The sequence below is a fragment of the Bactrocera dorsalis genome, chromosome 1, assembly GCF_023373825.1.
Source record: "Bactrocera dorsalis isolate Fly_Bdor chromosome 1, ASM2337382v1, whole genome shotgun sequence".
NCBI lineage: Eukaryota > Metazoa > Arthropoda > Insecta > Diptera > Tephritidae > Bactrocera > Bactrocera dorsalis.
The window spans coordinates 89,495,028-89,523,003 of NC_064303.1; the positions used below are offsets into that span (position 1 = coordinate 89,495,028).

At 36.5% G+C, this 27,976-nt stretch overlaps 4 protein-coding genes and 1 pseudogene across 10 annotated transcripts in view; 4 read left to right on the plus strand and 1 right to left on the minus strand.

Annotated features, from left to right (window-relative positions):
* Positions 1–27,784, plus strand: part of LOC109579265 (techylectin-5A) — a 37,154-nt gene extending 9,370 nt beyond the window's left edge. Inside the window, exon 5 of the mRNA XM_049446369.1 lies at positions 27,576–27,784. The gene's annotated coding sequence lies outside the window, so the exon portion shown is untranslated. The remainder of the gene's footprint in view (positions 1–27,575) is intronic.
* The window catches only part of LOC115065854 (techylectin-5A), a 304,739-nt gene that overhangs the window by 65,427 nt on the left and 211,336 nt on the right, over positions 1–27,976 (minus strand). The window lies entirely within an intron of this gene.
* Positions 8,474–27,976, plus strand: part of LOC125775767 (ryncolin-1-like) — a 38,895-nt gene continuing 19,392 nt past the window's right edge. The window contains exon 1 of the mRNA XM_049446375.1: positions 8,474–8,585. Within this exon, the coding sequence (XP_049302332.1) occupies positions 8,490–8,585 (96 nt within the window). The 5' untranslated portion in view covers positions 8,474–8,489. The remainder of the gene's footprint in view (positions 8,586–27,976) is intronic.
* Positions 9,470–11,373, plus strand: LOC105233635 (microfibril-associated glycoprotein 4-like; annotated as a pseudogene).
* LOC105233627 (ryncolin-2-like) overlaps positions 17,053–27,976 on the plus strand; it is a 40,516-nt gene continuing 29,592 nt past the window's right edge. The window contains exons 1-5 of one of the 7 annotated variants that reach the window (XM_049446389.1): positions 17,405–17,559; positions 19,365–19,453; positions 19,514–20,010; positions 27,408–27,540; positions 27,607–27,784. In XM_049446389.1, coding sequence (XP_049302346.1) covers positions 17,464–17,559; positions 19,365–19,453; positions 19,514–20,010; positions 27,408–27,540; positions 27,607–27,745 — 954 coding nt within the window. In that variant the 5' untranslated portion in view covers positions 17,405–17,463 and the 3' untranslated portion in view covers positions 27,746–27,784. Of the gene's footprint in view, positions 17,560–18,974; positions 19,287–19,364; positions 19,454–19,513; positions 20,144–20,250; positions 20,485–27,407; positions 27,541–27,606; positions 27,785–27,976 lie in introns of those variants that run through there. The other 6 variants (XM_049446396.1, XM_049446394.1, XM_049446401.1 and 3 more) reach the window with 6 other exon arrangements.

Consider the following 27,976-nt stretch of genomic DNA (forward strand, 5'->3'; position numbering starts at 1 on the left):
GACTTCGTATATTTCGTCAATTTGCCTTTGTCTGTGAAGCATTCTTCTATTTACGCGATATCGGCAGAGGTGTACCATACCGTAAGTGGTGACTACTAAAGTAAGGAATCCTATTATGATGAAGAACGTAAAATGTACTGGATTTTCTACAATAGGTATCAAAAATGTTGAGAGTGTTTGGATATTGCTGAATTTGTATATTGAGTTTGAAGAAAGGATACGGAGTACTTCAAGTTTTTCGTTGTGTTGATTGTGTATTATTTCTCTGAGTTGTCTTTGATGATTGTAATATGTCATGTTATTGATGTTCGTGGATTCATTGAAGTGTATCAATTTAGGGCCTGATATATGCATGTTGTTCCAAGTATGCTGGTAATCTGTCAAAATGTATCCATTCTCTAGGATGCGAAGTGGAGCATTATTTTCGTGGGTTGTTTCGCATTGTGCTGTTTTGTCTTCTAATATTTTTATAGTACAATTGTCAGCGGGTTCTGATTTACAAATAAAGTTACCCATATAATTTCTACATTTAGATATTCTTTGATAATCGTTACACTTTGCGATCTTAGGGTCTAAATTAATTTTACCATGCTTATATGCTAAAGGATATACATTAAATAAGCTACATTTAGTTTCAAGGATAGGATATTTGTATATTGTTATAATTGTTTGTTGTAGGTAACATATATGAATGTCGGCATATTCTAATATATTAATTATTGGAAGATCTAACTTTTCATGGTTTATTAAATCGTACACGTCTTTCAAATTTAATGTGCCAGAATAGAAATTATTAGTTTTTGCAAAATTTATAGTGTTAGTTATTGATTTGAGTTCATTATAAACTTCTGATATAACAATGTTTTCGGTTATTGCTTTGGGATCAAGGCTTTCGAGTATTCTTTCGAACTGTGAATTAATTAATTTTTGCTTATTATTATTCTCTATTAGCAAATTAAGTGAAGTTTTTATTTCCACAAGGTCATCGTGGTCTGGTGTGCCCGTGATGAATTTTAACATGGAACCAAGAAAGTTAAGTGATTTTTTGGATCTATAAATATTGGGAATGAGTTGAGTTTTCAGAGTTTCGATTTTGTTTACTAAAATTTGAGTTTGGGGTTGGTCTTCTAGATTGAATGATGATTTCATTATACTTTCGTATGGCGCCAATATTTTTGAGAGATTGGATATGTGATACAAGAAAGCTGTATCCTGATAAATGTAAACAGGATCAGTTTCTACTAGTACATATTTCCTATGGCTTAAATCTATAATATTGTCGCAAAGTGCGATAGAGAAAAGTAAGGTAAATACTATTCCGTACATGCTTTTGCTCTGATATTGTCTTTATGGATAATTACTTTTTTATTGGTCGTTATTGTTTCTCCGTTGTCTTTTTTTACTATATGTTTCACGTATTTTTTTCCGTTTTTGTTTCGTCTATGCGTTTTTGAATATATTACCTCTCCTTCTTTGTATTTGAGCTGTTTCCGATTACGGTTATGGTATCGCAAAACTCTCTGTTGGTTTTGTTGAAGACGCTCTTTGATGCCAGGATATTCCCTTTGATTGAAAAACACGTCCTCGGGTTTGTGGTTGGTTACCGAATGGATTGTTTTGTTGTACTGTCGGACTGCTTCAAATATCTGATCGTCAGGAGCCGAACTGTGTTGATGCGCTAATACTTTTGCGAGTTCGATAATTGTGCTATGCGTTCTTTCAACTTGACCGTTTGTTGTCGAATGATAGGCTGGAGTTTTGGTATGCGTTATTTGTAATCGCTTGTATATTTGTTGTGCACATATGCCAGTAAATGTTGACTCGTTATCAGTCATTACAAACTTTGCGTTTGGGTATATTTGTGACAGTATCTCGTCAACATATTTGTATGTGTCTTTCTTTGATGGTATTTGTCTCAAATGGCAGAATTTGGAATATTTGTCGGTTGAACTAATGTACATATTGTTGCTCATAAAAAATAAGTCTAAGTGTATGTATTCGCCTACTTTGTTCGGTATCGGTGCTGATCCTATTGGTTGTTTATTTGGTCGGCGTTCATACTTGTTTGTGAGGCAGATTTCGCAGTTTTGTACTTCTTTTTTACAAGCGTCACGTATGTTTGGCCAGTAGTATCTGAGCGAGATTTCCTGTGCGTTGTTTTTGTAGTTTCTGTGAGCACGTCTGTGTGTGTCTTGTATGATCTGTTCTTGTTGTTCGGTTTCGGTAATATCGTCCACCAATTTTTGCGCTAGTACAATCGATACAGTTGGAAATGTGTTGATAATGTCATTTTCGGCGTAAAATAACATTTGCTCGTCTATTTGTATAGCATTAGTTATCTTTGGTCTAATTACATTTTTTAGTCTATCTAGTAATACAGTTTTCGTATTAAAAAAGATCGTGTGTCGGCTGTTAGAAAATATGTTTTGTGAGAATATTTCGATGGGGTTCTGATCTGACCGTTTTACAATAATTTGGTTTCTAAAGGAGTTTACTGGTTTTTTTACTCGTTTGAGTCTTTGTGTTGGTGAGCTTTGTGCTGAATGTTGGGAGTCATCAGAATTTAAAGTGTTGTTTATTTGCTGACGAGAAAGGGCATCAGCGACCACGTTCTGATGTCCGGGTTTGTAAACGATTTTTGCACTGTTTCACTGAGCGTTCGTGAAATAAATGATATGGGTTTTTGGTTTTGGGATAATACGGCTCCTATAGCGTAATTGCTAGCATCTGTGGTTAATTCGAAAGGTTTGTTAAAATTTGGTTGAAAGAGTTCGACCTGGGCTTGTAGTTCTTCTTTTATTATGTTCAGTGCTTTTAGTGCAGGTTCGTCTAAAGTGATTTTTATTTTTGCACTTTGATTCTTTGATATGCCACCGTTCTCTCCTCTGAGGAACGTAGTTAGTGGTTTGACGATGGCTGCAAAATTCTTTATAAATTTTTTATAGTAACTTGCGAGACCTAGGAAGGATCTGAGTTCCTTCAGTGTTGTAGGAATAGGGAAATTTTTAATATCTGTAATCTTGTTGTATTTAATTATATGCCCTAAGTATTCAACAGAGTCTTTGAAAAAGTGAGATTTTTCGTTAGAGATTTTCATATTGGCCTGGTGAAGGGCATTTATGATTATGCGGATGTGTTCGATATGTTCTTCAGGAGAGGAAGAATAAATGAGAACATCGTCTATATAGACGTACGCGAACTTCCCGATATATGGTCTAAGGATATCATCCACGCATCTTTGAAAAATAGATGGGGCGTTTTTCAGGCCGAATGGCATACGAAGAAATTCGTATTTAGCTCCATTTACACTAAAAGCCGTTTTTTCCCTGTCTGATTTATTAATAAGGATCTGATGGAAACCAGACTCTTAGTCTAGAGTTGAAAATACTTTTGCGTTTCCTAAATTTTGTATGGTCATAGCCACATCAGGTATGGGGTATCTATCTGTAACAGTTTGATTGTTAAGTTTCTGAAAGTCTACGACCATTCTGCGCTTAGGTTTCCCTTGTTCATCGGTACCTTTTTTTGCGACTGTCCAAATGGGAGAGTTATACGGACTTTTGCTGGGTTGAATTATTTCATTTTCTAAAAGTTTGTTAATTTCTTTGTTAATGAAATCGCTATCCGACATAGGGTACGGTACATAATGGTAGCTTGTACCGTGGTAGTATATGGTAGCACTTCATTTGTGTCTTCATTTCTTTGCATAATTTCTTCGATTTCTGCTCTATATTTTTCACTATTAACCATTATTGAGTAACCATGAAGAGTTTTCACTTTTACAGGTTTAATTTGAATAGACTTACCTAAGTTACATTTTGTACTTATATAGTTGTTTGTTGCTCCAGTATCAATCGGGATGTTAATAAGTTTGCCTGTATCCCTGCAGTGGCGTTGCAGACACGGCAAATCGTTCATGCGCCTAAAAAAGCGCTGCCTGTTTCGTAATCATCGTTCTCGTATTCTGGTGTAAGCGATTGTAGTTCTTCGTCGCGTGTCTGGTTTACACGTTGACATTTCTGTTGTACGTGGGAATTATGAGATGAAGGATTTCGTTCTCTTTTTTGAGGGTTACCGCGAAATTGATTATTTGGAGGTAGCCCTTGTAATTGACGGTTATAGCTGTTTTGTTGTGGTTTGGAATGATCCCTATTGGGATTTGCGGATCTCGTGTATTGTTGTGATGAATCTACGTCCATTGGTTGATGCTGTTGCCGGGGTGCTGTCTGATTGTATTGCACCAGTACGTTAGGTTTGTACCTTTGTGGCTCCTCGTAATGTCTTCTGCTTGAGTTTTGGTACTGTGATGTATTATATTGTCTCTGCTGATTGTATTGCGGAACGTCGAATTGTGAGTTTATATTATCGTGGTATATCGTACTCGCGATAGCGTAAGCGGTTTCTAAGTCCTTCGGATTGTGACTGTAGAGGGTGCCGCTGGTATATTTGCTGTTCAGACCGAGAATGAATGTCCTCACAGCTTCCTGGTTTGCATATTCAATCATAGCTGATGGATTTCCTGGTCCATGATTATCCATCTCAACTTTAGTGAGTGCAAGATTAAGTGACTTGCTGACTTCGGAATGGAACTCTGCCAGAGTCCTTTTTCCTTGCTTTATTCTTTTCATTCCTTCGAGCAAAACATACAGAGGTCTCTGGTCCGCATAAGTATAATCGAGACGGTTTATTATGGAATAAAAGTTGAATTTGGTGTTGTGGTTTATTAAAATATCGGCCGCCTCTCCTTGAATTTTGGAATGTACAATCGAGAGTGCCGTGTAGTACATGGATGTAGTAGCGTAATTCTTGATGTTTTCCATGTGCGTCCAGGCGCGTTTTCTCCATGACCTTCATATCGCCTGTGAAGACTGGTAAGGTTTTGAATATTTCTAAGTTTATTTGTGATTCATCTGTGATGTTTGGTGTACAGTCCTGGTATTGGTTTGTGACTGTGACGTTAGGTGTTGCGTGGGTTTCCAACGAATTCAATCTTTGTTGAGTTTCAGTGAACGTTGTGGTCAGAGCAGCGATTTGTGCTCTCAAGCTTGCGATTTCTTGTGTTGTCATCTTGACGTCGGTGTTCAATAGGGGACGACGCAAATTGAACGGCTTTTGTCTCCTTTTTTGAGATTCTAGCGTGTTGGGATATCCGTTGATATAACGTTGCTTGACTGTTTTATCTATATATCAAGACTTATCCGTTATTCTTTTCCAGATTTTGCAGGAATATTAATTTTATCTTTGTTCAATTTTAAGCACCTTTTTCAAAGATCTAGTGCTGGAAGTCCTACTTCCCGTGGAATTTTTTCTATCGTTTTATTCAATGGATAGAGATGGCTTACAGACTGGTTGAGCCCCCAGTTAATATCGTTTACACGATATGAGTTCAAGAATTTAAACAATTTTATTTATACGCCGAAATGCGTGCCTTTATTGATATTCTTAAGAACTAAATTTTAATATAAGATCTTACAGCTATTTATACTAATGAAATGCGGCTGCTGTTATCTGCATGCGACTTCTTTGTTGTAATTCGATATCTGCTATCTTGCTATTACTTGAGATGCGGAGTTGGTTATCGCAGTGGATTATTCCATTGCCAGATGTTTGTTGTTTACATGTTGAGAATGCCTTTCTAGATAATGCATGTTTATTTCTATTGTTCGACTGATAGTGCATGTCAAAGCGAGTTCTATCGGTTTACATACATAGTTCGCCTTTGTTCGGAATGTATATTAGGAGATAAGATGTATGTGAGTGTGTGTGACCCGGAGCGAGGCTATGTCGTTAACTAACGTGAGGAAGCTGTGCGCACATTTGTCATTGTCATTGTCAGGTCATATTCTCCTAATTTATCAAAGCGATAATAGATCTCACTATCACAAAAAATCAACACAAAAAAGGGCACGATCACAAGGCATCCGTTGGTTGTCAAATCACAATTACTATTATGATTGCTTTTAGAAATGTTTCCCTGGACCTCCGCATATAATTCAAGACCAATATTTGCCAATCGGTGAAGCGGTTTTCGAGCTTTAGCGAGACTAAGTAATAATTTTCAAATATGAGTATTTAGATTTTGTTGTTCCATATTTTCTTATTATGCATTTCAATCTAAAAATCAGCTATAACGATCTAGCTTTTCTCGAGTTTTAGCCAGTTTCTCTTGGATTTCCACGAATATTTCAGACTAAAGTTAACCAAATCAGTCAAAACATGGCATATTTTCTGCTTGCTGGTGTTTATCTTCGCCGCGTATTCAAACAATACTAAGTCAAACTATTGTAAAAACGTCTGAGAAGTGTTTTGTTTGGAACCAGTTTTATCACCAACAAAAATGTCAGACTTGAAATCCAACACAAAATTCTCTTGCCAACAGGTACTACTTCGGACTGAGTGGGCAATCGAGAGTTAAAATCCTCCGTCGACGAACAAAAATCAAACTCTATAAGTCACTCATCATCCCCGTCGTGCTGTACATATGGTGAAGAGACATGGACGATGACAACATCTGATGAGTCGACTATAAGAGTTTTCGAGAGAAAAGTTCTACGGAAGATTTAGGTCCATGGCGAATACCGCATTCGATGGAACGATGAGCTGTATGAGTTATAAAGAGGATACTCTTTATCTCTTTCTGCTAAAATTTAATACATTTCATAAATACAAATATTATACGAGTATTTCAAATCATAAGCATTTCTTAAAAATTCATTTAAGAATCAATTGAAAATTTTATGACTTCACAAAATAAAAACACAAAATTTGTAAAAAATAACAACACAGGGCTAATGCGGGAGAACACTAATTTTCGTATCCACGCATACTTAGTATACATATGGATTATACTCATTGTCGCTTCTGAACAAGGCAGTTTGTTTCTAGGACGCACCCGTCTGATATTTTTAATACCAAAAAATGGCATTGACATTTTCGTCGTCAAGGCGAAGGACGTAATTGCAGTCATAACAAACCGAAGGTTAGACATAAAAAATAATAATATTGCTCAATACTGGGAACGGTAGAATAGAACTGCAACCAAATACGCAGTGTAATGGTTTATAACTGGCTCAGTAATCAGTCGATGAATATTATACCACGCGTTTCGTAAAAGACTGATGCCATAACCTTGAGAACTGGTTCACAATGTACACTAGACTGACTGTCGACTGGACTCCAAGAAACAATGCTTTATTAACACACGAAATGCTTTTCGATTCAATTTTTGTAAACTAACACAAGTTACTTCACTCAAATTGATGGTATTAGTAGTACCGTCTACGTATCAGCCACAGTAAAGCGTAGACGGATCCTCTAGTGTTTTATAAAAATTTCCATATTATAATTAATAAAATTAGTTTTTTTTTTCAATCACGCAAGCAACTTTTAATCGGATAAGATTTAAATAAAGATTATTTTAATTCGAGGAAAAAAAAATTTAGTTTCAAGGAGATATTTTTGTTGCACTTTTTCCGGTCATGCTTCCGATCTTTAAGTAAACGACTGCCCATAATTTTGATTCAACTTTCGAATTATTTTTTTGATCCCTTGCGAAAGATGAGCTCTTTAGAACGTGTTATAATACAGGGTTTGTTCGGAAAGTATTAGGATTGAGTCGTTACAACTATTTAAAAACTATCAAAATAGGCTTCTTCTGCGCCGATGCAGTGATGCCAGCGCGATTTCCAAGCATTGAAGGCGTCACGGAAGGCATTCTCCGGAATAGCCCTGAGAGCTGAGATACATGCTGTTTGGATGCCCTCTGCCACTCGGAAGATTTCCTCTTTGTCTGGGGATCACACTCAAAGATCCATAACTCGTCACCTGTGATGGGACCATCTGCGCGTACACCTTGCACATGGTCAAGTACTCCGTCACAATATCATGAACTACAGACTTTGATAAATTTAACATTTGTGCTATTAAACGTATACTTAGTTGACGGCCTGCGTTCAAAACTTTGCCCACACAAGTCACATTTTCGGCATTTGTCGAAGTCACAGATCCCCAGCACGGTCTTCATAAGCGATCTCTTCCCGGCCCTCCAAAAAGACGTGGTGCCACCGAATTGTTATTGCTTATTGATTTAATTTGATTATGTATAATGCAGCAACATTTTATTTGTATAAGGGACTTTAATTGAAAAATTGTTTACACAATATTATTTGATTTAAGTGAAGCGAAACCAGTGCCGATTAGACGGCGACTTTAAGCATCGTTATATACAAGTGTCGCTGACTTTGCCTAAATATTTTTGTAAAATTTCTTCAATATCTGTAGTTATGGCAGAGGTTCGAGGTTTGATATTGGGCACGCTCCGAAGCACTGTCGCGGCGGAAGTCCTATTAGCTTCCAGACAAACCCTGTATGTGCACGTATATTAATGTGTAAGTGATTTGTTATCTCGAGTTTAGTCGAGACTGAATAATATTTGAAACGCTGCTTTCCTCACATACGCAGAACTCTCAGTCAAGCCAAAGTCACAGAAAATGTCGGTTCGTTTTCAATATTTATGCATAATTTTTGGGCATATTTTGTGCGCAGTGAATTGTTGTGTTTCATTGCAAATCAATTCCCAACCTGTGGTAGTTATAAATTTAAATAAGTTGTGTGTTGGAATGACCAAAATTGGAAAAAAAATTATTTTAAATAAATAATAAAAAAAATATTACATTTTTATAGAGAGATATAAGAATGAAATCAAGAAATCAAGTATGAATGTGACTTTAATATTTATCGTATCTGTTTTAGAAAAGAAAAAATCGGTTATTAATTTCGGTTAATATCGAATACCTAATGGAAATGCGGCTTCTTTTCAATAAAGTTTTTCAGACACCACGAAATATATATAATTAATAAGTATATAATAAACAATGTCACCATATCTCTGTGAAATTTCTTACAAATATACAAAAGTAAAAGATACATATGTGTGTGAAGACGATTATAATCTGTGGTAATTTAGTTATTGGTTTCAAATATGACTGGAAAGTGATTAAGTAGCACTAAAAGAGCAGCTTTGTGAAGGTAAAACCGAAACTCGTATTATTTGACCTTAAAAGTATAACAAAGTGGTAGGTAGATAAATTAGAGCCAAGGCGGTCCTTTAACTTACCGGTCCACTGCAGTATACTTCCAGCTGAGCTATTGCAATAATCGGGGAGCTGGCCTTTAATGCACTTGCAATAAATTCGAATTCAGAATTGGGTTATTTAAAATCACAAATTCATGAGTGACAAAACTAAGAGATGTTGCTTTCGATAACAGTGAAATACCAGAGCCCATGAGAGTTTTTTTATATTGCAGAAATTCAAAAACCTTTTTACGAATCAACTCCTTGAACTCCTGTAAAGCAATAAACAACTTCGTTAAAGACCGACATTTCCGGCAGATGTAGGATTTGTCCGGGAAGTAATAGGACTGCTTTCCTTCGGCAGCGCTGCATAGACGCAGACGGAGCCCATTTAGATAGTTTTTAAAGTATTGTAACGATTTTGTTCAATCAATTTTATTTAGTCAATTCAGTTCTATTTCTTTCCGGACAAACCCTGTATTCTTGTCTATTATGTGTGGGAATCTTTTGTATTCTGGGAATTGTTCGGCACCTATTTAAAGTAGCGCCAATGTAGCGGTATTTGTCCTCCTTTTAAATTTAATAAAATAAATTCATTTTGAATTTTATATACTTGTACAATTCACTTGAAATGCCAATCTTTGTGACCATGATTTATTGGAGAGAGCGGTCAATAAGGTTGAGCTTTGAGATTGAAATTAGATAATTAAAATCTGTGGTAACCTATTCTTATAATATTGAGTATCAATAAGATGTAAAAGTATTTTTTATTTTTTATATATTATAATTTATATAAAAATCTTCGACGAATAAGTACACATGTACATATGTATCTATACACAAATTTGATAACCAAATCACCCGCTCAGCCGAGTAATTAATTGATAAGCACAAGACAATTCTCCACTCGACAACGAATATTTAAGACACAGTCATCAATTTCGCATTCAATTTGACTGAAATTGTGGAGAATGGCGCATCGTTTGATCTTCTTGTCCATTTCGTGTGGACATCTTTTGTATTCCGGGTTGTTCAGCACCTATTCAAAGTAGCGCCAATAAAGCCGTATTTTCATTTGTAAATTTAGTAAAATAAATAAATTTTAGTTTTGAAATTCTTTTGCAATTCATTTAGCCTTTTCTCACCCACCCTTGTGCCGATGATTTATTGAAGAGCGCGGTCAACAAAGTGGAGGAGCTCTTGAGCCTCAAATTAGAGAGGTATAATCTGTAGTAACATATGTTTGTATTATAGAGTTTAAGTAAGACTTATTTATTCCTTAGTATGCAAAGCGAATTAATGGCAATGCAAGATCAGATAATACGTGAAATAAAGAAGAATCAGGAATCAGCGCCACTTGCAACCAAGAAACCATCTTCTTGTACCGAAGCGATGCATCAAGAAAACGGGAAATATGCAGAGAGTGGCGTTTATGAACTTTATCTGCCAGAATTCCTTCAACACCCTTTCAATGTTTATTGTCTTCGTGATCCTGATGGCGGTGAACCATGGTCTATAATTCAGCGTCGTCAAAGCAACGACACCGACTTCTATCGTGGGTGGATTGAGTATGAACACGGTTTCGGCGATTTGAATGCCAATTTCTTTCTCGGCTTGGATAAAATACATGCCCTGACGAATTCCCGATCTCATGAGCTGTGGATTCAATTGGAAGATTTTCAAAATGAGAAAAGTTTTGCTAAGTACGATAATTTCACTATAGGCAACGCTCAAAATAAGTATGAGTTAATTTCGCTTGGACAATATTCAGGCACGGCGGGCGACTCGTTCACTTATCATCTCGGGCAAAAATTCACCACTAAAGATAAGCACAACGACAAAAGTAGTGATAACTGTGCAGTATATTTTAAGGGAGCTTGGTGGTATAATAGTTGTTATTACAGGTAATACACGTCTTTTTCATAGTTATGAATGAATTTATAACATATGGAGTTTTCAAATAATGTTATGTTAGATATTAAATTATTTGCCTATTATATTTTACTTACAGCAACCTGAACGGTTTATATTTAGGAGGAGAATATCCAAAAAGTCAGAATGGCAGAGGCGTAGTGTGGAATCACTGGCGTGGACTTTATTACTCCCTCAAATATGTACATATGGCTATAAGACCAAAGAATTATCACTGAGTTGGTCGTTTGCTATTGAAAATCATAGCCTCCATAAGTGTTTAGCATTACTGACGTTAAACCTATTGAAACAAACTTAACTTAGCATAATGTTTTGTGAAACTTTGCATATTCTTTTTAGCAACAAATAATACATTATTTGAAAAAAGACTGTTTCTTTTATTTCTAAAAACAGTATACGGAATGAAAGTAATCTTGGATAATTTTAATTACAGAAGAAGGCAATCGTTTCATAATATAGTTTACATTTGTATGAACATTGTGACAGAAAAGCACCAGGAAATTTTAATTAAGTTCTCCGGTTAAATCATATTTCAAAAAAATGTATTTTGCTAAGTTGGTAGGACTGTCTGTAATTACTATGACAAATATGTACACGATCTGTCAACCAGTTTGTTTACAGCAGCTGCTTAAGGGAGAGTCTTAGTGTGAAACTTTCGAGAAAGCGTTTTTTTGTTGCATTATCGGATAGTATACACTATAGTAAATATTATCTCAAATTTTGAAATCAAAATTCGAATTATTACGGTCGCTGCAGCGTTTTCTGTAGAAAGGGAACAGAGTGGGGAACAGAGCAACTCCAGTCTTCAAACGCCTTTTTCTCAAAATGGTATTTTTCGAAACGTTTTCCACTCTCAAAGGAAGAGTTGTAAAGATATCTGGTTCCAATTTGGAGAGAACATTTGTAAAATATTTTCTATGTGAAGGACTGTCGACAAAAAGGACCAAATATTATATTTTTTGTTCAAACCGCCGCCATTTTGTGAAATTTCGTTATGAAATTTTTTTAGATCAAAATTACGGCCGCAATCGTGGTTTTTTAACTATTAACACTCAATAAACAAATTGCAAATGTTAGAAAAGGCTTAAGGTGATTCAGTTTTATCAAAACACAAGCCTACGAGTGGTACACAGCCTTCAAAGACAGTCGAGAGATGGTCGTAGACATGCCTCGTTAAGGACGATCAATATGGTGATTGAAAATCGTCAGGCTAGTGTTAGGGAGATGGCAAGAGAGCTCGAAATATCTCGAGAGTCCGTTCGGATGATTTTGGTGGATATTTTGGATATCAAACGTGTTTTTGCTCGACTCGTCCCGATTCAAACCGCAACCAAGCCAAAGCCGCACAAAAAACAAGTTGATGATCATTTTTTTTTTTCGATATTCGTGGTTCGTAACATCATGAATTTGTTGTGGAGGATCAGTAAGAAGTTCTATTTGGTCATATTGAGACGATTATAAAGCACCATCGCCACTATTGTGACCGAATTTAAAGCCAAAAACGTAAAAAATCTGGTGGAGAGCCTAATTGGGGCAGTTTTATTTTGGCTTCAGGGCAACATAATCTAGTATATTAATCACTTTTACGTCTTGCAATATTAACAAATTATTTTATTTCTCCAAATGATACCGAATTGTCGACACAATAATTTATTGCCGGATCATAGTGGAATGCAGCTGTTTCCAGGATCACAGGAGCACTGCGTCTGCGGAATCGCTCAATTTCATTATGTCGTGCCCGCTGCTGTTGTGGTATGCTTTCTGGTTATCAGAGCGGCTAGAACGTGGGACTCTGTGCGCACCTTTGAGTGACTGTGACGTCTTAAGTCAGGTCACATTCTCCTTGGCATCGTAAAGTTTACTTAATCAAAGTGAGTATAGATCTCACTATCACTAGAGATCAACACAAAAAAGAGCACAAAACATCCGATGGTTGTCAAATCGCAAATACTATTATGGTTGCTTCAGAAATGTTTCCCTGAACCTCCGCATATAATTCAAGAAGCCGTTTTCGAGCTTTAGCGAGACTAATCATCACCAATTATTTTTTATATATGAATATATAGATTTTGTTATTCCATATTTTCTTACTTTTTAATCCTTTTTGAACTAGGACAAGCATTTCAATCTTAAAATCAGCTATAACGATCTAGCTTTTCTCGAGTTTTGGCGAGAAAAACGAACAAAAAATGTTTCCATGTTTTCTCACTGTTTAAATCTTTCCTGATTTCCACGAATTTTTCAGAGAAAATTAGCCAAATCAGCCAAAACATGGCATATTTTCTGCTTGCTGGTGTTCATCTTCGTCGCATATTCAAACAATACTAAGTCAAACTATTTCAAAAACGTCTGACGAGTTTTTTGTTGCTTCAGTATTTACTCCTCAACTATGATGACAAGTGAGAGAAGAAACGCAAAGTGGTGTTATTTGGACTTGTCAATATCAGACTTGAAATCCTACGCAGAATAACTCTTCCAACAGGTGCTACTTCGGACTGAGTAGGCAATCGAGAAATAAAGTCCTCCCTCGACGAACACAAACCAAACTCCACAAGTCACTCATTATCCCAGTCGTGCTGTACATATGGTGCAGAGACATGGACGATGACAACATCTGATGAGTCGACGTTACAAGTTTTCGAGAGAAAAGTTCTGCGGAAGATTAGTGACCATGGCGAATACCGCATTCGATGGAACGACGAGCTATATGAAATATGACGACATTGACATATATCCACGAATTAGAAGACAGCAGCTACGTTGGCTAGGTCATGTTGTCTGATTGGACGAAAACACTCCCGCTCTGAAAGTATTCGACGGAGTACCCGCCGGGAGAAGCAGAGGAAGAGGAAGACCTCAACCCCGTTGGAAAGACCAAAAAGAAGACTGTTGTTAACTCGTCTATAACCGTATAAGGGGTGTCTACGCCAGAGCAGAAGAAGAGCTGATAGTCTACATGAAGACCGTGGAGAGTCGATTCGGCGTCATTCACAGCAACTCAGACTGATATATGAAACGAATTGGCGAATAAGTCGAGCTTTAAAATTTTTCGAGCCAAACTTTCTGCAGTGATTAGGCTCATTTCCATTTCGTAAACAGGCAAAATTGCCGAATTGAGGACGAAGAAAAACCTAAAAGAATACAATAGCTGCCATTTTTTCCAAAAAAACAGTTTGGTGTAGTTGTGCATATTTCTTAAGAAGCGATGGCAGTGAGAACGTAACCATCAATGCGAGCGTTATCGCGCCATGAAAGCCAGCTATATGATGCCTGAAATTAAAGCTCGTGATCTCGGCGATATTTGGTTTCAACAACAAGGCGCAATTTTCCACTCATCGCATCAATCTATGTATTTATTGAGAGAACACTTCGGTAAACTGTTAATTTTGGGCTGGTCGATTGGATATCAAGATCGTGTGATGCCTCATCGTTAGATTTTTTCCTGTAGGGATATGTAAAGTTTAAAGAATCTTGGTTAACAAGACCGAGGTGCAGATCCTCAATTTAGAAAATTATAGTTCGAGGTAAGGACTGTAATTTAGTAATTTGGTTATTAATATCACCCATATGTTTGTGTTTCATTTCTATGACTGGAAAGTGATGAAAGAGCAGCGTACTGAAGTTAAAATGAATGTGAAATTATTTGAAGTGGAAATTACAACAATGTGGTAGGTATAAGTTATGAGTTTTTATTCAAGTAGTGAGGTCACCTGCAACCAAGAAATCAGCATCGTGCACCGAAGTGATACGTCAAGAAAATGAGAAATATGCAGAGAGTGGCGTTTATGAACTTTATCGGCCTGAATTTCTCGGCACTGACTCATTCGAAATCAATAATCAATTTTGAAAATGTCCAATAGGATACTGTTTATCTCTTTATGTTAAAATTTAATACAATTCATAAATACAAACATTACATTTCAAATCATAAGCTTTTGTTAAAAATTCATGTAAGAATCAATTGAAAATTTTATGACTTCAAAAAAAAAAATTGTAAAAAAATAACAACACAGAGCTAATGTGGGAGAACACTAATTTTCGTATATACAAATACTTAATATACATGTGGATTATACTGATTATCGCTCCTGAACAAGGCAGTTTGTTTCTAGGACGCACCAGTCTGATATTTTTAATACCAAAAAATGGCATTCACATTTTCGTCGTCAAGGCATTGCGGCTACTTTGCTAGATTATGGGCAAACGACGTAATTGCAGTCATAACAAACCAAATGTTAGATATAAAAAATAGGATAATAACTGCAGTGTTGAAAAAGATCTATTGCAATTTGACATATACAGAAATATTTTTGAAGTATTGTATAGGGTGATTTTTTAAGAGCTTGATAACTTTTTTTTAAAAAAAAACGCATAAAATTTGCAAAATCTCATCGGTTCTTTATTTGAAACGTTAGATTGGTTCATGACATTTACTTTTTGAAGATAATTTCATTTAAATGTTGACCGCGGCTGCGTCTTAGGTGGTCCATTCGGAAAGTCCAATTTTGGGCAACTTTTTCGAGCATTTCGGCCGGAATAGCCCGAATTTCTTCGGAAATGTTGTCTTCCAAAGCTGGAATAGTTGCTGGCTTATTTCTGTAGACTTTAGACTTGACGTAGCCCCACAAAAAATAGTCTAAAGGCGTTAAATCGCATGATCTTGGTGGCCAACTTACGGGTCCATTTCTTGAGATGAATTGTTGTCCGAAGTTTTCCCTCAAAATGGCCATAGAATCGCGAGCTGTGTGGCATGTAGCGCCATCTTGTTGAAACCACATGTCAACCAAGTTCAGTTCTTCCATTTTTGGCAACAAAAAGTTTGTTAGCATCGAACGATAGCGATCGCCATTCACCGTAACGTTGCGTCCAACAGCATCTTTGAAAAAATACGGTCCAATGATTCCACCAGCGTACAAACCACACCAAACAGTGCATTTTTCGGGATGCATGGGCAGTTCTTGAACGGCTTCTGGTTGCTCTTCACCCCAAATGCGGCAATTTTGCTTATTTACGTAGCCATTCAACCAGAAATGAGCCTCATCGCTGAACAAAATTTGTCGATAAAACACATTTCGAACCGAACACTGATTTTGGTAATAAAATTCAATGATTTGCAAGCGTTGCTCGTTAGTAAGTCTATTCATGATGAAATGTCAAAGCATACTGAGCATCTTTCTCTTTGACACCATGTCTGAAATCCCACGTGATCTGTCAAATACTAATGCATGAAAATCCTAACCTCAAAAAAATCACCCGTTATAACGCAGTGCGATATTTAAACGGAAACGACAAAGTAAATGCGTACAATTTCAAAGCGATCCTTCCTCAAAAATAATACAACTGCCAAATATTGCTAATGGTAGAGTAGAACTGCAACCAAATACGCAGTGTAATGGATTATAACTGGCTCAGTAATCAGTCGATGAATATTATACCACGCGCATCGAAAAAGACTGATGCCATAACCTTATCAGCCGACTTTTTCGTCTTTCTATGCTTGTGAACATAATGTACACTAGACTGACTGTCGATTGGACTCTAGTGTGAAATGATGGAGCCATGTTTCTATTGCCACACACCGACGCAAAAACTCGGTTTTATTCCGATTAAAGAACACACAAACAGTACTGCTTTCATTGTTCTGGGTGCTTATTTCGCCTCTCCCCTACCTGACAAATATCTTTTCAACGGTTGATTTTCCTAGTGCAGAGACGAAATTCAACAGTATTTTTCCCCCAAAAAAAAAAACTTTATTAACACACGAAATGCTTTTCGATCCAATTTTTGTAAACTAACACAAGTTACTTCACTCAAATTGATGGCATTAGTAGTACCATCTATGTGCCAGCCATGGTAAAGCATGGAGTGTTTTATAAAAATTTGCCGATCATTTTGACTTTCGAATTATCTTTTTGATCTCTTGCGACAATTGGGCTCTTTAGAACGTGTTATAATACAGAGTTTGTCCGGAAAAAAATATAATCAGTCCTAAAATTAAATAAAATTTATTGAAAGAGTCGTTACAACTTTTTAAAAACTATCAAAATAGGCTTCTTCTGCGTCGATGTAGTGATGTCAGCGCGATTTCCAAGCATTGAAGGCGTCACGGAAGGTATTCTACGGAATGGCCCTGAGAGCCGAGATACATGCCGATTACATGTCGATTAGGCAGCAACATTTAAGTATTGTTATACATAAGTGTCGCTGACTTTGCCTAAATATTTTGTAAAATTTCTTCAATATCTGTAGTTATGGCAGAGGTTCGAGGTTTGGTATTGGGCACGCTCCAAAGTACAGTCGCGGCGGAAGCCCTATTACTTTCCGGACAAACCCTGTATATGCACGTATATTAATGTGTAAGTAATTTGTTATCTCGAGTTCAGCCGAGACTGAATAACATTTGAATCGCTGCTTTCCTCACAGACGCAGAACTCTCAGTCAAGCCAAAGTCATAGAAAATGTCGCTTCGTTTTCAATATTTGTGCACAATATTTGGGCATATTCTTTACGCAGTGAATTGTTGCGTTTCATTGCAAATCAATTCCCAACCTGTGGTAATTATAAATTTTAATAAGTTGAGTGTTGGAATGACAAAAATTGGAAAATTAAAGTATAAAATAATTTTAATACAAATCCAGAATGCCTGCTGATTCCATTTCCAAATAATAAAAAAAAATGATTAAATTTTTATAGAGAGATAAATGAATGAAACCAAGTAAGAATGCGACTTTAACATTTATAATCGTATCTGTTTTAGAAAAGAGAAGATCGGTTATTAATTTCGGTTAATATCGAATACCTCATGGAAATGCGGCTTCTTTTCAATAAAGTTTTTCCACATCGACACCACGAAATATATATAATTAATATGTATATAATAAACAATGTCACCATATCTCTGTGAAATTTCTTACAAATATATAAAAGTGAAAAATACATATGTATGTGTGTGAAGACGATTATAATCTGTGGTAATTTAGTTATTGGTTTCAAATATGACTGGAAAGTGATTAAGTAGCACTAAAAGAGCAGCTTTGTGGAGGTGAAACCGAAACTGTTATTATTTGACTTAAAATTATAACAAAGTGGTAGGTAGGTAATTTAGATCCAAGGCAATCTTTTAACTTGCCGGACCACTGCAGTATATTCCCAGCTGAGCTATTGCAAAAACCGGGGAGAGTCAATATATATGTAGAAGCCAAGCAATCAAGGCAGTAACCTTGTATTGCATATCGTTCAGAAGTCTTTTGGGGTGAAGGGCAGCAGTGGAAAGTGTTCCCAGAAACAAGCAATTTCACTAACATCACTTCTACTGAGTGCCAGGCCACAAGGGCATCGAGGGCAATGTAATAGTGGACGAGATGACTACTCCTCATGGAGCAAATGATGGACGATATCATGTGGCCAATATGTGGTTTTAACAAGGTATTTCCCGGTGGTGTATCTCTGCGTTTTGGTGATCAGAATTGGGTTATTGAAAATCGCAAATTCATGAATGACAAAACTAAGAGGTGTTGCTTTCGAAAACAGTGAGATACCAGAGCCCATGAGAGTTTTTTTATATTGCATGAATCCAAAAAGCTTTTTACGAATCAACTCCTTGAACTCCTGTAAAGCAATAAACAACTTCGCTAAAGACCGACATTTCCGGCAGATGCAGGATTTGTCCGAGAAGTAATAAGACTGATTTCCTTCGGCAGCGCTGCATCGACGCAGAAGGAGCACATTTTGATAATTTTTAAAGTATTGTAACGATTTGGTTCAATAAATTTTATTTAGTCAACTCAGTTCTATTTCTTTCCGGACAAACCCTGTATACTTGTCTATTATGTGTGGGGATCTTTTGTATTCTGGGAATTGTTCGGCAGCTATTTAAAGTAGTTTGTTTTATTTTTTCTATTCTTGTACAATTCATTTGAAACGCCTATCTTTGTGACCATGATTTATTGAAGAGAGCGGTTGAGCTTTAGAGCTTAAAATTAGCGAATTATAATTTTCGGTAATCTATTCTTTTATTATTGAGTATTCGACGAATAAGTACATATGTATGTGTATATATACAAATTTGATAACAAAATCACCGCCTCAGCCGAGTAATTAATTGATAAAAACCAGAATATTCCTCACTCGAAAACGCATATTTAAGACACAGTCCTCAATTTCGCATTCAGTTTGACTGAAATTGTGGAGAATGGCACATCGTTTGATCTTCTTGCCCATTCTGTTTGGACAACTTTTGTATTCGGGGAATTGTTCAGAATCTACTGAAAGTAGTGGATATGTAGGCGTATTTGCCTTCTATTTAAATTTAATAAAATAGATTAATTATAAATTTTATATTTTTGTGCAATTCATTTAGAATAACATCCTTCATGGCGATGATTTATTGAAGAGCGCGGTCAATAAGGTGGAGCTCTTGAGCCTCAAATTAGAGAGGTATAATCTGCAGTAATATATTTTTGTATTATGGAGTATTAGTAAGACTTGACGGTATTTTTTATTTCTTAGTATGCAAAGTGAATTAATGGCAATGAAAGAGCAGCTTCTTCGTGAAATAAAGGAAATAAAGAAGAATCAGGAATCTGTGCCACCTGCAACCAAGAAACCAGCATCGTGTACCGAAGCGATGCGTCAAGAAAACGGGAAATATGCAGAGAGTGGCGTTTATGAACTTTATCTGCCAGAATTCCTTCAACACCCTTTCAATGTTTATTGTCTTCGTGATCCTGATGGCGGTGAACCCTGGTCTATAATTCAGCGTCGTCAAAGCAACGACACCGACTTCTATCGCGACTGGGTTGAGTATGAACACGGTTTCGGCGATTTGAATGCCAATTTCTTTCTCGGCTTGGATAAAATACATGGATTGACTCATTCACGATCTCATGAGCTATGGATTCAATTGGAAGATTTTCAAAATGAGAAACGTTTTGCTAAGTACGATAATTTCACTATAGGCAACGCTCAAAATAAGTATGAGTTAATTGCGCTTGGACAATATTCAGGCACGGCGGGCGACTCGTTCACTTATCATCTCGGGCAAAAATTCTCCACTAAAGATAGTGGTAATGACAAAAGCAGTGGTTACTGTGCAGTATATTCTAAGGGAGCTTGGTGGTATAAGAATTGTTATAGCAGGTAATACACGTTTTTTTCATAGCTATTGATGAATTTCTATCATATGAAGTTTTCAAATAAAATTATGTTTGACATTAAATTATTCACCTATTATATTTTACTTACAGCCATCTGAACGGTTTATATTTAGGAGGAGAATATCCAAGCACTCAGACAGGCAGAGGCGTAGTGTGGGGAACTTGGCGTGGAATTTTTTACTCCCTCAAATATGTACATATGGCTATAAGACCAAAGTATTATCACTGAGTTGGTGGTTTGAATTGAAAACCCTAGCCTGCATAAAATGTTAAACATTACTGACGTTAAAACTATTGAAACAAACTTAACTTAGCATAATGTTTTGTGAAACTTTGCATATTCTTTTTAGCAACAAATAATACATTATTTGAAAAAATCTGTTTATTTTATTTCTAAAAACAATATAGAAAACTATCGTTTCATAATATAATTTACATTTGTATGAACATTGTGACAAAAAGGACCCGGAAATTTTAAATAAGTTCTCTGGTTAAATCATATTTAAAAAATGTATTTTGCTAAGTTGGTAGGACGTTCTGTAATTACTATGCCAATTGTGAGCACGATCAGCCAACCACTGTGTATACAGCAGCTGCTGAAGGGATCGTCTTAATGTGAAACTTTCGAGAAATTGATTTTTTGTTGCATTATCGGATAGTATACACTACGAGGGCTGCTGTATATATTTCTGGCCTAATAATGAAAATAGGCATATTTATCAATGAAAATGGTTTTTTTTTTTCGTTGGATTTGGCTCGTCTTGGAAGACCCACACGGTCGATTGTTGTTTTGTTTCGGGCTTATACGCATAGATCCATGATTAGTCACCTGGACGATCTTATAAACATCTTTTGAAGTACCGCGATAGTATTTTTTCAGCATTTCTTTACACCAATCCACACGAGCCTTTATTTGAGCGATTGTCAAGCGTCGGCCACGATTGAATTTGTTGTAACAGTTTTTCACAGTGCTATAGGATGGTGCTTCATAACCATACAAAGATTTTAGTTCATCGATGCACTCTTGTCGCGATAATCCATGTCGAAAGTTGTGAAAAATGATCGCACGAAAATGTTCACGAGTTAATTCCATTTTTTAGCCGAGATGAATTTTTTAATTCCCTGTAAATAAAACAATTCACGATTAAATGACAAAACGTTCTGAGTGATGTTATGCTAAAAAATGTCAAACTTTCCAATGGTATTGTCAGATTGTACCTGGCAACACTTACTGTTGCCTAGTTCAGAAATATATATAGCAGCCTATGTTTAATAAACATTATCTCAAGATTTAAACTCAAAATTCAAATAACTACGGTCGCTACCGCGATTTTTGTACAAAGGGAGCAGGTTGAGGAACAAAGCAACTCAAATCATTAAACTCATTTTTTTTTTCAGAATGACATTTTTCGAAACGGTTTCCACTCTCAAATGAAGAGTTTTAAGGATATCTGGCTCCAATTTGTAGAGAACATTTTTGATGTCATTCGCTTATCGCGCTATGGAAGCGTTTTTTTTTTGAAGGAAACTGTCGAAAAAGGGCAAAATTCAATGCTTTTTGTTCAAACAGCCCCCTTTTGTCAAATTCTTTTTAAAACTTTTATTTTAGATCAAAATTACGGCCGCAATCGAGGACATCGTTCAGGACTTTTTTACGTGTCATTTCAACATTTTATTTAACTGTTATACACCCAATAAATAAACATAAAAAAATCACTTTCTATTCGTCATGAATGAATTTATTTATAAAAAAAATCGGACTGATTAATTAATTCCAACATTAAAAACAAAATCGCGAAAATCAATAATTTTACGGAGTGTAACACTGAGGCGATCCCTTAAGTCGGTACATCTCTGTAGTGCGTTGCGATTTTTACAATGGATAAAAATAAATGCGAAATCGTAGCAAAAGTTAGAAAAGGCTTAAGGTGATTTAGTTTTATCAAAAACACAAGGCTATGAGTGATACCAAGCCTTCAAAGACGGTCGAGTGATCGTTGAAGGCATGCCTCGTTCTGGACGATCTTCAACTGATGAAAATAATAAAAAAGTGAAGGATTGAAAATCGTCAGGCATGTGTTAGAGAGTTGACAAGAGAGCTCGCAATATCTCGCGAGTCCATTCGGATGTTTTTGATGGATATTTTGAGTATGAAACGCGTTCTTGCTCAACTCGTCCCGATAAAACCACAACCACGCCAAAGCCGCACAAAAATAAATCGCATTGTTTTTTCGATATTCGTAGTTTGGAGCATCATGAATGAAAACGCAATGAATACCATCGATCAATCACGGTATGCACCAGATTTGGCTCAGATTATTATGATCCATATAAGTAATGTGTATTTTAGAGATGAGCGATATTGCGATTTTTAAATCACTGTGATTTTATATTGCTATTGCGATCGCAACTAAGTCGACGTTAGAACGGAGACCTTTTGTTGTTGTTGTTGTAGCGGCAGATTCTGCCGATTTGACAGTGTTTGGCCGAATACAAGTCCGGGTCCCGTCCAGTTACGTACACCCGACTGTCGTGGGAACGACTGAACCTTTTGTTATTGGCGGTAAATTCTCTTTTGGTTCCTGTAATTCGAGTCAAGTTTTTACGCCTTTCTTTTCACTACATTTTCGCAAATGTTGGAGCGGTTCGGCTACCTGAAACTTAGAGCTTATTGCATAGTTCATTTGTATGTTGGTATGATCCGCTTTTAATATTTTCAAAGAAAAACTATAAACTCCATAATCCATCAGAATGTTTTGAATACCCGCTAATAATATTTTCAAGACCAAATTAATAACGGGAGTTTCCTAATCTTTGGGAAAATATTAAAAACCCGTAATTTTTTTATTCCATATTTTGTCTGAAATTAATTAGTTACAATTCTTGTTTTCAACACAAAAAGCTTTCAACTTTCAAATTTGGTTTTAACAATAAGTAAAATTAAAAATTTTATTAAAACAAATTAAAATATTCCATTTTGATTATATTTCATCTACCACTTCAAACATCACACTTCACTTCTTTTCCTTGATACATTTCCTGCCATTATTAAAAATTATAAGAATGTTACACTCAAAACTTCAAACCGCTATGACGCCAAATAGCATATACGATATATACAATACCCTGAAGAAAGTTGTTACTTTTCTGCTATTTGCTATTGTGATCGTAATTCACAGGTTCGAACTGCTATCGTAAATCACAGTTTCGAACTGCGATCGCAATCACTGGTTCGAACTGCGATCACAGTTTCGAACTGCGATCACCATTCACTGGTTCGAACTGCGATCACAGTTTCGAACTGCGATCGCAATCACTGGTTCGAACTGCGATCACAGTTTCGAACTGCGATCACCATTCACTGGTTCGAACTGCGATCACAGTTTCGAACTGCGATCGTAATCGCAGTTCATAAAAGCGAACTGCTATTTATAAAAAGTGATCGCAGTTGCGATTTGCGATTTTTCAATCACAGTGAAAAAATCACCGGTAGTGAAATATCGCTCATCACTAGTGTATTTATGTTGTACTCTTGTCTGGTCACAACAGCTGATTGCTTCGTTACAACTCCTTCGTGCCGTAAAAGATCTGATGGAGGGACTAATTGTGGCAATTTTATTTTGGCTTCAGGGCAACATAATCTAGTATATTAATCACTTTTGCGTCTTCCAATATTAACAAATTATTTTATTTCTCCAAATGATACCGATTTGTCGACACAATAATCTATTGCCGGATCACAGTGGAATGCAGCTGGTTCCAGGATCACAGGAGCACTGCGTTGCGGGATCACTCAATTTCGTTATGTCGTATCCGCTTTTATTGTGTTTGAAGTGCACAAAATCGTTTCTTCTAAGTCTCTTATTTACTTCATTGTCACTCACTTAAAAACGTAATTCTGACATAGAAGAATGACTATTTTCTTGATTTGTCTCTCTCTGGTTTTTAGAGCGGCTAGAACGTGAGGAAGCTCTGCGTACAATTGAGTGACTGTGAGGTCCTAAGTCAAGCCATATTCTCCGTGACATCGTAAAGTCTAATAAATCAAAGTGAGAATAGATCTCGCGCACTTAGCAGTAATATGTCACTTTCACAGAAGGTCAACACAAAAAAAGAGCACGATCACAAAGCATCCGATGGTTTTGAAATCACAAGTACTATTATGGTTGCTTTTAGAAATGTTTCCCTGGACCTCTACATATAATTCAGGACCAATATTACGCAATCGGTGAAGCCGTCTTCGAGCTTTAGCGAGACTAAGCAATAATTTTTAAATGTGAGTCTATGGATTTTGTTATTCCATATTTTCTTATAATGCATTTCAATCTAAAAAGCAGCTATAACGATCTCGCTTTTCTTGAGCTTTAGCGAAAAAAACGAAGAACAAGTGTTTCCATATTTTCTCACCATTTAAACCTTTCCTGGATTTCCACGAATATTTCAGACTAAAATTAGCCAAATCAGTTCAAACGTTCTTGATTTTTAGCGAGACTTACGGATAGCAACTAATTTCTAGATATATAGATAGTTAGAATTATCTTATTTAAGTGAAATATAAACATTTTGTTTGATAATCTGTTAAGATTTTGAGGGTAATTTCACAATGTTACTCTCTTAGAACCCCTCCTATATATTGCGAAATAAATGGTCGATTATGATAAATTTCTCTAGAGGATAAAGGACTAACTGCTTGATGCCAGGTCCGTACCACGTGGTGGATGCATAAGAATAAAATAATTGTTCTGGGTAGTCGCTATCGATGTGTGTGACTTGGCGTTTTTCTGTTAGCAAATAATTCTTCTCCTATTCGTCAACAGTATAGGTCCGAATTAAAGGTTTGGTCGAAGATGATGAGTAGATGATTGCCTGTTAATCCCATCAAACACAAAGCAATTACAACCTGAATGTCAATATGATCACAACAGTTTTCACTTGACGTTGTCTTAATTGATCCACTTTTCGTCACCAGTAACCAACCGCTTCGGAAATGCATCGAGTTTGTTATAATTCAACAAATATTAAAATTTGGTGTATGAGGTTTCTTCATTTATCTGAATATTCAGACAAGTCCTCTCTCTACGAACAAAAACCAAACTTTACAAGTCACTCATTATTCCCGTCGTACTATATGGTGCAGAGGCATGGACGATGACAACATCTGATGAGTGGGCGTTACGAGTTTTTGGAAGAAAGGTTCTGCGAAGGATTTATGGTGCTTTGCGCATTGGCCACGGCGAATACCGCATTCGATTGTACGATGAACAGTATGAGATATACGACGACGGTGACATATTTCAGCGAACTAAAAGATAGCGGCTACTCCGGCTAGGTCATATCTTCCGAATAGACGAAAACACTTCAGCTCTGTAAGTATTCGACGCAGTACCCGCCGGAGGAAGCACTCCGTTGGAAATACCACCTGGAGAAGCCGATACTTCGCTTGGAATCTCCAATTGGCGCCAGGTTGCAAAAAGGAGAAACGATGGGCGTGCTGTTGTTAACTCGGCTATAGCCGCGAAAGTGGTGTCTACGCCAGTAAAGAAGAAAAGCTGAGACTGTACACGAAGACCACAACAACTCGGAGTGCCGTATGGAACGAATTGACGCATTTTACGTAGAGATCTTAAATTGAAAGCACGCAAAATACAGCCTGTGCAAGAACTGAAATCGGTCGATCTTTCAAAGCAACATTTCTTAGCAGTATTGGCTCCTGAAAAATTCCAAGAAGATCCGACGTTTTGAGCCAAACTTTCTTCAGCGATGAGGCTTATTTCCGGCTCAATGAGAATGTAAACAAGTGAAATTACCGCATTACGGACGAAGAAGAACCTGAGGGGGTTCAAGAGCTGCCATTTTATACAGATAAAAACGGTTTGAGGTTGTTGTTCATATTTCTTCAAAAATGATGGCGCTGAGAATGGCGACACTAATCGTGCCATGATAACTGATTATTTGATGCCTGAGATTGAAGCTCGTGATCTCGGAAGCATTTGGTTAAAAAAAGACGGCACCACTTCCCACAAATCGCATCAATCAATATATTTATTGAGGGAACACTTTGGTAAGTAGACAATTTCACGTTTTGGGACAATCGATTCGATCGGTCACCTAGATCGTGTGATAACACACCTTTAGATTTTTTCCTGTGGGAATATATAAAGTTTGAGGTCTATGCGGATCCCGCTTCGATTCAGATCTTGGAGCAAAATATAACACGTGTCATTTGCCAGTTACCAGCCGAAATGCTGGAACCATCGAAATTTGGACTCAACGGATGTACCATATAGGACGTAACTGCGACCAACATTTGAAAGATCTTTAAAAATGGTCGGAGAAGGTTCCTTCGAATGATAACAAACATTTTTCAATAAATTTGTAGTTTCTCTGTTTGTTTTTTAAGTAAAGAACCTTGAAATGGATCATCCTTAATAATATTTTTAGTTTCTATATTATAAGAATGACACAGTTGGTTGGGGATACTTGAAAGTGTTATAGATAAACCGGAGTTAATATTATATATGGCAACATCAAGCCTATTCTGCACAACGAAATCCAATTAAACTCCATCCACCAAATTTTGCTTAAATTTGCCATACATTTTGCTTACTTTAATTTTTTTCGATGGACAGTAACTCTATTTAAGAGGCACAATGTCTGTTTTGAAGTCTGACCTTTGCGGCTGTAATCAAATCTCTCCAGTGAAAAGTTATTTCAAGTTTGGAAATAAAAGTGAGTCGGTATGGGTTCTAGTCTGTATAACAGTGCAAAAGGCGCAAGAGTGCGTTCGAGTCGACGCGTTGTCATTTGAGCTTGTCACACCAACTAAACTTAAAGGTAACATAATGGACCGGCGCTCCAAGCTGTCCAAATGAAATTCCTGATAATATCGACTTAATTTAACCCTACCAAACCGCAGTAGCGCTCAGGATAAGTATGAGTTAACCCTTACTTAAGAGCTACGAAAAAATCACACAATTAAGCGCATGGGGTCCCCATGGAGTGACCCCAAACAAATATTAGGAAATGAGTGTCAAAACGAAGTAAAATGAAATTAATTTTGTTGTAATTAATAAAGTTCTTTATTATTATTAACTTTAAAAAACAAAAACATAACTGGACCATTATACCTAATAAAAAAAAATTAAAAACGTAACTTCTCTAACCACTGTAAAACTTTTTTTTTAATTTCAAGTCGCCGTGACCCCATGCGCCTTATTAAAGGTTAAGTGTGCTTGGACAATATTCAGGCACGGCCGGTGACTCGTTCACTACTCATCGCGGCGAAAAATTCACAACTAAAGATAGTCATAACGACAAAGATGCTAGCAACTGTGCGGTGCAATATACAGGAGCTTGGTGGTGTCAGAAATGTCATGCCAGGTAATATAACCGTTATCTATCACATTTCACGAGAGGTTCTCATTTTAATTTATGTATCACTTACAGCAATCTTAACGGTTTATATTTAGGAGGAGAATTTCCAAAAGATCAGTTTGCCAAAGGTGTTGTGTGGCAAGCTTGGCGCGGATATTATTACTCACTCAAATATGTACATATGGCTATAAGACCAAAGCATTATTATTGAAATATATTTTTAGTAAATGAAACTTGGTCATATACTGGATTTTACGTTTTTGGCTTGAATGTTTTTCAAAAGGCGTCTTGAGTTTTTTATGGAACACTTTGTGCTTGGTAAACTTTTATCTGTAGGAGGTAACTTCTTTTAAAAAAAATATGGCTAAATTGAAGATATTCCTCACACTTTCCGAATGGGTTTTTAAGACGTCTGAAAGTGCAAAGGCCTGTATCCAATGAG